The 12,532-nt window shown below is 35.4% G+C and overlaps 1 protein-coding gene across 1 annotated transcript; it reads right to left on the bottom strand.

Annotated features, from left to right (window-relative positions):
• Positions 1 to 665: 665 nt before the first annotated feature.
• Positions 666 to 12,294, bottom strand: LOC148193026 (ubiquitin carboxyl-terminal hydrolase 10-like). Its single transcript, XM_088098422.1, has 13 exons — positions 11,993 to 12,294; positions 7,941 to 8,195; positions 7,315 to 7,459; positions 6,768 to 6,827; positions 6,565 to 6,660; positions 5,893 to 6,279; positions 5,205 to 5,345; positions 4,552 to 4,722; positions 3,914 to 4,171; positions 3,701 to 3,843; positions 1,816 to 2,349; positions 1,436 to 1,706; positions 666 to 1,334 (listed from the first exon to the last, which is right to left on the bottom strand). The coding sequence occupies exons 1-13, from the start codon at positions 12,079 to 12,081 to the stop codon at positions 1,176 to 1,178; spliced, it is 2,709 nt and encodes a 902-aa protein (XP_087954548.1). The 5' UTR covers positions 12,082 to 12,294; the 3' UTR covers positions 666 to 1,175.
• Positions 12,295 to 12,532: the final 238 nt, after the last annotated feature.

The following is a 12,532-nucleotide window of genomic DNA, read 5'->3' as shown; positions in this document are numbered from 1 at the left end:
CCACAAACTATTTTCAAAAAATCTTTCCAGATTAGCTCAAATAAACCACAATTATCCTATTTATTAACATTCGCAGTTGTCACAAACCCTAAAGTTGGAGTGAGGCAATCTCAAAAGGAAAAAATACGAATCTAGATTTTCTTTTGATTCACTTTGATATATTTTTTTACATTATAGTTCCTTCTTTAAACAATAAATTGTCAATTTTCTCTTTATAATTGGTATGCTTACAATTACAATAAATCTTGTATTTATAAAATTTGAAATTATAAAGGATTGTATTTCTTTTTCTGAATTTTTTTATGTCACGAGCATTAGCCCGTAGAACCACAAACCTCATGGCAAGATAGACCAATTAACAGCCCAAGGAAATACTTTTATCAATACAAGAACCAAATGAAACAAGATAAGACATATTTTACATTAAAATAGTTCTTTTATATTTAAAAAATAAGTAAAATAAGAAACATTAAATTTATCACTTCATTCCTCAGTTTAAAATTATCGGTGTAGGCTGTTTATTAAAACGGTTTGTCACAAACTCCTTTCCACACTAAAATCTGGTTGCAGAAACGATGTTGCCTACAGGTGCGGGCAGCATAGAAACAGACTTTGTTTTGGAGAAACATACAAAAGCAATAAATAAGAACGTAGACAAACGACTATTTAAAAAATAAATAAATAAATAAATATAATGAGGTGGTGTTCATCTCTTCCACGTGACACAGGGTACTAGAATCCTAACAACATTACGAGGGAAGGAGGGCACCATTGGTTTCTTTCACAAACACATTCGCCGCCCAAGGCACACGATGCGAATGCATACAATACAACATTCAAACAGCAATTATGATGAATTCAATATGATCATCTTTTTCAACCTCCGATGAAATAAAATAACAAATAGATCATAGGCTGCCAAAATTTCCCTATCAAAAAATGATATCATTCATGTAGTGATTTGAACTGATACTACCAATGATATCAAATGTTCTGTCTCATCTAAAACATTGTTGTTTAATAGCTAGCTGTTATGCCAAGGTAACATTCTGTTTGGCATTTTACGTAGCAGTTTTGCACTGCTAAGTAACTATTCAGGACATCAGCTCTGTTTCGTGCTAACTGCTAAAAAGCATACAAGCCAGGCATCAACCAACAAAACGCCCCATCATGCTCTACACTCTATGAACCTGAGATGTCTCTCCATCCATCTGGCCTTTAGTTCTAACTCTTTGATAGAACAACACGTATGCAGCAGAGGATTTAATTTCGGCTTCAGTAGCAGTAGTGACATGACTATCATCGAAATGACACCATTTATTGTCTTCGATCAACTGTTAAAAATTGGAAGAACAATTGAACAATGGATTTAAAACAAACGTCTCAAACAGCAGAATGAATTCACAAATTTAGCAGGTGCATGTTATTAACATACCTTGCAATAAGCAGTGTAATGACCACCACCTAGACCACCGTAATGGTTGCTGATTGCATACAGGTCATACACATACGACTGTCCATCTTTGCTTTTCACATACTTGGTTAAATCAAGATTGTGAATGGGAAAATTCACGAAAGTGTCAAGTTTGTTTTTCAGGTATCTACTGTATGAAAATCGTTTTAAGTGAAAGACAAGAATCTCGGGCAACTTCCACAAGTCAAGCTTCTTTGTAGCTTGCCTGTGTTCCTTGCATCTAGGGCAGTACCTAATTAATTTGAAAAGGGAAAAAAATAATTAAAGCGGAAATATCCCTCAAAGCAAAGCTCACGGTAGTACAGTATGAATCCTTTTCAAAAACACGAAGCAAATCTTACCACATGTCATCTGGTCCCAGAGGTTCTTCCGTCAAGAATGCCTCCAAGCAAGAAAACAAAGAAATAGCTTCTTGCCTGGTTTTCTTCGAAGTGAATCCAGTTTTGTGAACTTCCGGGAGATCCTTCAGATAGTTAGAATCATACAATTCATTTTCTCTCTCAGTCCAATCAAGATAAACTCTTATAAGTTTGGTGGGCTTTATAAAAGAAGCCTTCCCAATGGGTTCAGAACTTTCGGTAGTTAAAAGAAGTTGGAAAGATGACTCCCCGCATGATGTTCCCGCTTGTTCTTTGCTTCCAATTGTTAGACTATGTGATTCGCTGTGAGTATTGGAGATGATTGGTTGCTCATCACTGCCAACTGAGACGAAACCATTTTCCTTACCATCATGAGACTTGGTTGAAGAATATGCTCTTCTTAAAGGTGCCAACAATTGACGTACAGAAGCCTCAATGTTGGCTCCAAATTGAGGATCTTCAGCCAAATAAGTAACCAATGGGGTTCCGAAGGACTTCCTTTCTCCACCCTTCATACTGTCCAATGAACATCAAGGTAATTCAAAAAATCAAATCAAACAGTAATAAAGTAATTGAAATATAATCATAGTTGTCTAATTCAGTGAACCAAGAACAACTTGGTGAAATGTCTATAAGCAGTTGAGGAATCATGCTATGGCAGATTGCCTACGCTAAGCCACAAATGGTTATTTATACCATCCTAACTCCTATTATAAGATAGTGGTGATATCCTGAGTAATAATTACCAACTTGAATGGTACCTGCAAGACTCCATAGTACTTAAATCACCCAATAATGGACAAAATAGAAAAAAAAAAAAAACACCACAAAATATAAAGGAAATGAATACATCCAGAGACAGTTGACATTAATCACCATTAAAAATCTATGGATTACTCATTCCCATCTCTGGAAGAGATTAACAGATTAATGAAAATTGTGGTGTAACCAATCAATTACTTCCAAGGGGAAAAATCTATTTACGCACTTTTTTTGCAAAATTGTAACAGAACGAGCTACCAACAATATTACTTTCAGTTAAAAGGGAACCCTAAGAATAAATTGACCAAAAAGTTAGGAAATGTCTGGAAAGATGATTGCAAAAATTCTATCAAATTGGAAATGGATGGATGTATAGTTGCTTCCATTGAAGACTTTTAAATTTAAATACATTTTGTTTGAATAAAACAATTCAAATTCCTTGTATTTTATTCTTTGTCTTGATAAAGTTATATAATTCACATCATATGTAAAATTTCATTTTTAAAATTTATTTTTTAAAAGTCCTCTAAAGGAGAAATGGAGAGGGAGAAGGGAAGTAGAAAGAGTGGTGTGGAAGAAAGAGAGTACATATGTGCAGGAAAGAAAGGGGAGAGGGATACAGAGACGAGCATAAGAAACTAAAGGAGAGTGTGGGTGAGGTGCAGAAAAGAAATGGACAGAGGCAAAAGAGAAAAAGGGAAATGAGAGAGATAACCACAGGAGAGGTTGGGGTAGAGAGCTGCAGAAGAGAGACTTAAGAAATGAGGGAGAGAAGAATCCCAGAAGAGAAGAATAGGACAAAGATGGGGAAGCGTACAGTAAAGAAAGAGGGCGAATCAAAACTTTGAGATGGATAAGTTGATACTGACGTTATTTGAAGTCCCTACAATTTACTTTTGAAAAATTCCCATCAATTTCAAAAATGCTTAAGCTTTCGGTATCCATTCTAGTCTTTGGTATGTGAGATTTTAAATCCACTTAAGAGAATTCCTCTCTAAAAACTTCACATCAAAACACTATAACCCATCCTACACAATTAACTCATATTTCGGTAACCATGAAGCATTAAGGCTTCGTGCCAACACACTAAAAGAGGTAAACTTACTTATCTGGCCGTCGGTGTATTACTTCAAGTTTTGTTTCGCTAGCTCCACTTTTAATTCGATACGCCACGATGTGTTCATCATCCTTTATTGAATTCAATGATTCCGCCGGATCTAGATATCGATAAATCCTATGATCATAAACCTAAGAGATAGACATCATCAATCACTGAAATCAAAACCAAGAAAAAGCAACTTTTATGAGAAGCACTTACTTCTGCAAGCAAAAGCATTTCATCACTCTTCAAGCAACATGAAGTGCCTAATGCTTGGCAAAGATCTCTACAGGAACCATGCTTCAGAACTGTCACGGTGTATGGCATTGGGAGACCACTCCCATCACAATAGAAGACAGTTACTACCATTGTGCGACTGACAGTGGAAGGTAGTGGCAATGATAAGTACATGAATGGATCGAAAGTGATTGAAATTTTTTCACATACTGGACAAACCAACGTTGACTTGTATTGACCCTGATCATTTTATTGTAGGAAAATAAAAAATGCCACGCTCAGTAAAGGTAACCACAATGAAATTAAAGTTGAAACTCCATATTGTCAAGCTTCTATAGAAAATAGAGTTAAAATTGATAGAAATTAGAGAAGGCTTATTGAGAAGAGAAAAAAACTTGAGAACAAAACGAATTATAAACAAAAATTGAATACAGTAAAACATACAAAATATAGTGAGTAATTCATGACTACTTCTCTTCACTTCTTGTGTCAAAACAGGGGAGGGAAGAAAAGTGAAAACAGGGCAGAAATTTAAATAGTTAACTAAGCAAAGAGACGACTAGTGGAGGATCAATTATAATGCAGTAAGTGCCAATGAAAAAACATGGACATATACTCACCTGGCATACATCAACAATCAATGAATCATTCCGAGCCATATGATTTTTCCAACACTCAGAAGCAACCTCCTCATCTGGCCTACCGTCAGAATCCTTCATTTCAATGTAAGGCTTTTGTTTCACACGATTCAAATCTTCATGCAGACCATCCAATAAAAAGGCAAGCAATTCCTAAAGAAAGAAATCCAATAATCAGAGAACATACAACAACCATAAAAATGCTGAAGTTCAATTTTTGTGAACAATTTAAACAACTAAACGCTTTCACTGAACGAAATTCAAGCAATCATCAAATTTTTTTATGTGCAACTTTAACGCTAAACCAGATTCCCGGGTAGGATTCTGCCAATGCAAGTTATGCAAAAGAAAAAGATAAATTACATAAGAAAACAAAAATTTACTGAGTTAGTCTCATCCCAATTCTCAACTGCGCCTGAAACAGATGACCAAAGATGTTGTTGCATTACCCATGGAAACAGTGAATGGTCGACATAAGGGATTTCATGTTACAGAAAGATTGGTGGAAGAATGCCTAAGTTGTCTGAATGTTGCACAAGGAGACAACATTCCAGTATTAAGTAATAACAGCACTTGAGTTTATACCTGACAGTAATCACAAAAATAAGGAACTTTGACAACTTGCATAAACTAACCTGAGAATCATGCTGGTTGTAACCACTGAATTGTGGAGCAAATCGGGCCAATTTGCTCTTGAATAGACGGGGTGGAATGACAGTTCTCCCTGAAGACCAAAGTTTTCTCAACAAGTCACCAAACGCAAGTGCTAACTCACCCTGCATACCAGACACATGTAACAATTTCAGAATTAATTTAAATGTTGAAAATGCCTTCAAAGCAAAGTCACCAATGATACATAACTTTTAGACTTAAAACATGTTTTTAGTTCCAGTAAAATGAACGAGTTTCAATTTTGATCCCAAGAAAAAAGTTTGTTTTAGTCCCTCTAAAATTGAAATAATTATTTATGAACCCTACCTAGTACTATATTACACTCATTAACTGCTTATGTGTTGAACTAAATGACAAATAAGCATCCTAGGTGTCACACGATGGTGCATGTAACACAATGACAACATACGACATATCTAAAAATATTTATGATCCCTAAAATAATGTTTTTATCAATTTTTGAAAAGATGAAAATCAAAGAAAAATGTTTTACAGGACTAAAATAAAAACTAATTTATTTTGTAAGAATTAACAATATAGTTTCCAAATTTTAGAAAGAAAAAAAGAAATTTTTCATCTATGCCCTATTTTTATAACCTGTAGAACACTAGAAAAAGAAATACATATAAACTAATTTAAATGGTTTCGTACATGCATTCCTAATGGATTTTCCATGTTGATTTCATCACTGTAATCCTGTAAGAAATATTCAACAAGCGGTGGAGTGTGGACTAAACATTGTATAGCACTATTCATGAAGCAGGTGTTGCCCAAGTTCTGCAGTCCTGCCAAACCACCCCTTTCACCTTTATAGATATCATGTTTATCATCCGTATTGGTCAGTGACGAACTAACAGAAGTTCCCTGATACAAACTAAAACTAGATCCAGTTGAGTGACCATTTGACATGGTGGGTCCCCCGGCAATTGACACAGATGACCTAGAAGGTTCTAATGGTACCAAAGCTAGTTCATTTCCCATTGAATCCATGCCAGAATGAGAAGAATGATCTCCATCAGGTAATACTTCTAGAAGAATCTGTGAGCAAGAGATGAATCAGGAGCATCAAGCTTCTATAGAAGAATCAATACCAAGAAAAAAGTTAGGTCTTTGTATCAAAATATAAATTTAGAAGAATGCCATATTACAATTAAGTGTATGCTTGGTTTGGCGTAGGATCAAGTGAAACGTGGATTTGTGATTCACATCCAGGCCCAAGCTACTTTCAGTAGATTCCATTTTTCACATCCAAAACATGAATCCAAGGCTCCAAACGCCAAACCAAACACACATTAAAGATCTACATTACTCAAGGTCACTCACATCATGGTCCATCAACAAGTTAGCCTCCTCCAATGTCTGCTCTGAGGCTGTCAGCGGTGACTGTTTACTCGAATTGAAGTAATCCCAGATACAGGCCTAAAATAGTTGACAACAAACAAAAAGAAAAAAGACAGGAGGAGAAATGTAAGATTTTATAACAAATGAAATAAATAAAAGCAAAAGGCAACAGGGGGGAACAGCACCTTCTTTTGTTCTACTTGTTTGATTTTGCACACCAACTCATGAAGTTCACCTATGGTAGCCTAAAATATATTACAGGAACAGAAAAAAATAAAAATCAGAATGATGGCTCATTCACATTCAATCATCAAATTATATCATGTTACAACCAAATATAGTACCAATCCAGACAAGAAGCATAACGTGTCAAGAGACACCAGTATAAACATGTAACTGTTGTCGTTTAATTGTATGGTTTGCACTTACAACTATTAAATTTACTTTTAAATTTTATGAGCATTCTTCCACAAAAACAGAGAAGCATGTGTGAAATTTCAATTTAATGACCTTCATTCAACATACAATAATTACAGGAAATAAAAATCAACTACTTTAATATATAGTATGGTAATACTAAAATTTATAGAAAATAGCATAGTTCTTGTAGTGATAATCAAAGACCAACATACAGAGCATATAAATAAATAAATAATCTAGCACCCTATTACGCGTTGTGATTACTGCAAAGCTAACTAGAACAAAAGAAATTGTAATGAAATCAATCTGTACCTTTTTGCTTAATTTTACAATCAGCAAGCTGTTGTCTCTCGCATCAGTAACCTTTAGACTAAGTGGGTAAACCTCAACACTGTATTGCTTACGTCCAATACCCTGAGAAATTAACTTCCTCGGTAATGCTGGTCCACCTTCGTACCTAGACAATTGAGAGAGAAATCTATTTACACATTAAACAAATCAAGCACTTTATTGCATCCAATGACATGTTGAATTAATGTCATGCATTTTTCCATCCCCAAATAAAAAGAGGTTTCCATAATCTTACATAGGTTAGCTTCAAATTTTCAATATTAAATCTGGACATGTAAAGAGTTCAACCAAAAACATTGATTTCGAAGATTCAAGAGGGAAATTTTAAAATTAAACATGTTTTGGGCTCTTCTTTCATCATATTCCAAAACCAGTTCATATAAGCTATTAGGAAATTGTTTCCAATTTGTCCACAAAATAACCATTGCATGCTTAATCACATGTATTAGAGATTATTTTATCACTGTCTTTCCAAAGAATACAGGATCAATATAATTTATGCATGTATGACCATTCCTTCAAACTACATATTACTAGATCATAAATTTTCTCCACATTAAAAAGCAAAATATTATTTTAACAATTACCATTCCAACAGCCTTTCCCACACTTTTTCGGGGACTAAAACATAGTCTGTACCCTCTTCCAACATTCGAGTAACATCTAAACTGTTGTTGTCAAAGTTGTTTCCCTTTGAAATGATATCAGAATTATCAATAGGCCCAGGTCTGTTCGCAATCTTTGTGTGTGTCATGTTGGCATGCTGGCCATCAGAAGATTGTTTGTCAATTGATAGCATACCAACACAAGGCCCAACATAACTCTGCCACCTTGAAAACCAGCTGCATGCAAGACAAGAGGAATAGGTATATATAATAAGCTTTGCACAAAAACATTTCTATTACATATTTGTTTTATTGCTTTTGCAGAAGCTACTCATTGTAGCATCCAAGAAAAGCATCTGGGTAAGTCTGATTGAGTTTTTTTGTGATAAATAATCACTTATTCCTCAAAAGATCTCTTAAAAACTGGCCAAACTACATAATAAGTGAAATCAAAGATGCAGAAACTTTTCTATAGCTTTTGGTTTTTTCTCAAAAAAAAAATGAAATATCTAATTATCTTTAAAAAAATTAGGCATTTTTAATTAAAAAGTCTTTGGAAAAAAAACACAATAAATGAAGCTCATAAAACCACAGCAGAAAACACTTGCTGAAATTTTTACAGGATTACAATGCACAAAAATACACAAGCATGAATATAAAAATAGAACAAGCCATTCATAAATTGAGTACATGGAAAGATATCATGTAAATTGTGAAGGTCCGTAGTTGTCATCCCAGACAACGTGGTGATTATAAATGCTAAAATTATAGCTAGCAGAATCTTTCAATCCAATCCAATTTAGATGACTTTGTATCTTATGAAACTCTCTAATGGATCTATGTAATTTTGTATCATCAATAGGATTCATGCAATATTCAACAATTCATGTTTCTTACTTATTCACCAATTTTAATGAAAAAGAAAAATTATGAAGTCGTGTGAGCTTTAATTTGTAAATGAAAAAGTAATTCAAAAGAGCACTTGTAAACTAATCCTATTTTGTTTTCAACCTTTATTTGTCACTCACACATGCATGTGCTGTATTTAGCTATTTAATTGTGTTGTTTCCATTCTTCAAATAAAAAGGGCTTCACAAAGTTTTGTTTTAGATGACTTTGCTTAAATTGTTTAATTAGCTTTTAGTTTAAATTGTTTACTTGAATGCTATACATCATGTATATTATCTATTTGAAGTAATTTTGCATTGCAATTCACAATTTAAAGAATACCCTGGCAATTCATCTCAATCATAGAACCTTTGTTCAAATATTAAAAAATTGCCAAAACCTAAATGTCAACAGCACTACTAATCACTTTAATAAATCTAAGGCAAACTAGAATCACAACCAAACTATGGCAAAATTAAGAATTCAATAACAAGATAAAGAGTTGCATTGGACGAGGTCCAGCCTGCCATAATGGATGCCCCCTAAGGAAGAAGGCAAAAAGAATAAGAGTTTTGTAGATGGTGATTCAGCTTAAGAGCCAGAAAAAACAAAAGGATCCACAACAAGATATGGTAGAAAATGCCAGCATGAAACATTCAATGGAAGCTATGCGGCTTCAAGCACTAGAGAATCGCAAGGCAATGGAGGAATTGCGTAAAGAGAACACCAACAATCAGTCCAAGTTGTTTGATCTCCTTTCCAAAAAAATTGACAGCTTGTTAGGAGCCACATCCAAATGAAATAAAAATTGTTGGAGCAACAAACCAAGTCCATAGAGAAGACACCGAATAGCGGTGGCAGGAACATGATGAAATTACAGGGAGACACACTTGATGAATTTCGCCAATTGGTAAAAAAAGGTGGAACTACTCATGTTCAATGGGGAGGATCCAGCTAGGTGGATAATCAAGGCAGAAGTTTATTTTCAAGTGTAAGAGACCAACAATCAGGTCCATGTCAACTTGGCTCTACTATATATGGAAGGGGTATCCATATAGTTATTCAACTCCTTGACGAACAAGAAAGGCCATGGGAGCAATTCAAACAAGCTTGTTGAATAGATATGGTGGTTTAGCCGAAGCGAATGAGTACCAGCTCACTGCACTTCCATAAATTGGCAATGTTGAACAATATATTAAGGATTTTGAATTCTAGATTGCCCAAGTCTCAAAGATTCTTAAGCAACAATATTTTGCTCATTTCCTCCATAAATTGAACAAAGAGATCAAGAGGGTGCAAAGTTTACATGCTTTGAGATCGTTGTCAAGATCACACATCATTAATGTTACAAGGGCAGTGGACAGATTAGTCAATGCACAAGGGAGAAACCACCCGTGTTTGGTCACAATGGACCATGAGGCCCAATTTGACTTTCCTTAACAAAGTTTAACAAAATGTTGATAGGGGTGTAAAAATTTATGGGTCAACAAGAGGTACAGAGAGGCCAAGGCCCAATAAAAAAAATGTTAGAAAGGTCTACAAGTGGTCCAAGAGATAAAGGGGTCCTATGGATACTTGTTAGACCAAAGGCATAAGGGCTTATGTTTTAAGTGCCGTGGTGTGTATACTCCACATGTTTGCCTAGAAAAATAGTTAAAGTTTACATTATCTGATGAGTTGGAGGATGGCAAGGAAGACCTCCTGCAAAATAAAGGTGATATGTCATCGGAGGAGGCCTATGATGGAGAGTGTAGTGCCATCAGTTTGCAATCCCTATCACAAACAAAAGGGAAACAACCACAAACGTTAAAACTAGAAGGAAGGATTCACAGGCCTAGTGTGTGTTGGTGCATAGTGCTGCGACACAACTTTATCTCATGAAATATAATGGACCAATGGTGTGGAAGAAGAAGGATATGAAAAGCATGCACATCTTGATGGGGGCATCAAGACAAGGGGTATATATCGCAATCTTGTGATGCAGTTGGGTAGTTTGCATTGTGTATTGCATGCTTTTCTAATTGATCTACAAGACATTGATATGGTGTTGGATTGGAAGTTACATACCATGAGAGAAATGGTGGTGGATTGGAAGTTACATACCATGAAAGTAAACATGGGAGACACTTGGGTACTGCTGCAAAACAGGGGGAATGTTGTGTAACTCAAACGACTTTACAATATTTGGTTGGAGAAAATTCAAAGAGGATAGAGGGACTTATGATGCCTATTGCTATTTGTAGACCAAAGGAAGAAGAAAATCGATTAAGGCCTCTTAATGAGCAATAGCAAGAAGGATTGGAAGTGATTTTGGGTAAATTTGAGCAAATTTTCCAAGAGAAAAAGGGGCTTCCACCATATGAACCAAGTCCCATGGTACAAACTTGTTACACGGTTAAGGGTCAATGAATGTTTGCCCTTAATGGTATGCACATCACCAGAAGGATGAAACAAATAGGCAGGTCAACAAATTATGGGTTAATGGAGTTATAAGGTACAACAACATGTTCTCAAGCCCAACCATTCTTGTTTGAAAGAAGGATTAATCTTGGCTCATGAGTGTTGATTATAGGACATTGAATAAGGTAACTCTCAACTTTGGTAATAGAAGAGTTATTAGATGAGCTTCATGGTTCTAAGTTTGTTCAGTAGCTAGACATAACATATGAGTACTAGCAAGTGCAGATTAGAAAGGAGGACATCCCCAAGACGACTTTTACAAGCAATGAAGGACAGTAAGAGTATCTTGGAATTTCTTTTGGCCTAACAAACGCCCCAAACACATTTAAGGCATAGTGAATGAGGTTTTTAGGCGAAGCTAAGAAGGTACCTGTTGTTATTTTTTGACGATATTTTAATATAGTCAAAGTTGGATTCCTCAACTAAAGCACTTAAAAAAGGTATGGAGGGTGTTGGAATGACGTTGCGAATAAGAAAAAATATTGGTTTGCTCAAAAGAGTGTAATACATTGGACATATTGTATCTAAAGAGGGGGAGACAGTTGAACCGAAAAAGGTGCAAGGAGTTCTAGATTGGCCTATTCCCAAGAGTATTAAAGGAGTTAGGGGTTACTCGGCTTAACCTAGTATTATAGAAAATTTATTCGAGATTATGAGAAGGTGGCCAAACCCTTGACAGAACTTACCAATAAAGATGCTTTTGCATGAGATGAGGAGACTCAAGCAGCTTTTGAAGAACTAAAGAGGAGGGTGACATCAACACCAATATTGGCATTGCCTAGTTTTGAGGAAGAATTGGTGGAGTGTGATGCCTCGAATTTGCAAATGGAGATCACACTCACGCAAAATAAACACCCAATAGCTTTTTCCTGCAAGGCTTTGGGAGTGAGGAACCTAAGCAAATCAGCTTATGAGAAGGAGTCGATGTCAATTGCTTTGGCTATAAATCATCAGCGTCCTTACTTAGTGAGCCGGATATTTTCAGAGACCACGGACTCACAAGAGTTTAAAACAATTATTGCAGCAGCAAGTCATCACTCGAAGTCAACAAAATTGGATAGCTAAGTTGGTTTTTGGATACAACTTTGACATTGTGTATAAACCTGAAATTGAAAATAGAGGAAATAGTCCTTATCCCAGAATATAGAGGAGAGGGAAATGCAAGTGTTGACTTGACATATTTCCCAATGTGGTTGGATAGTCGAAATGTCATAATTGAAATACAA

Source organism: Vigna umbellata, chromosome 9 (assembly GCF_029865625.1).
Source record: "Vigna umbellata cultivar VRB3 chromosome 9, Vumbellata_1.0, whole genome shotgun sequence".
NCBI classification, from domain to species: Eukaryota; Viridiplantae; Streptophyta; class Magnoliopsida; order Fabales; family Fabaceae; genus Vigna; species Vigna umbellata.
Note: the sequence above shows the minus strand (reverse complement) of the source record. Positions and strands in the feature narration are given on the sequence as shown.

Bases quoted from the DNA above. Each gene is read 5' to 3' on its own strand.
- LOC148193026 (XM_088098422.1), bottom strand. From the start codon at position 12,081: ATGCCAATATTGGTGTTGATGTCACCCTCCTCTTTAGTTCTTCAAAAG. The intron at 7,460-7,940 runs GTAATTGTTAAA...TCAATTGTCTAG, and splicing joins TGGGAAAGGCTGTTGGAATG to GTACGAAGGTGGACCAGCAT. The intron at 6,280-6,564 runs GTGAGTGACCTT...TCTTGCTCACAG, and splicing joins ACTTGTTGATGGACCATGAT to ATTCTTCTAGAAGTATTACC.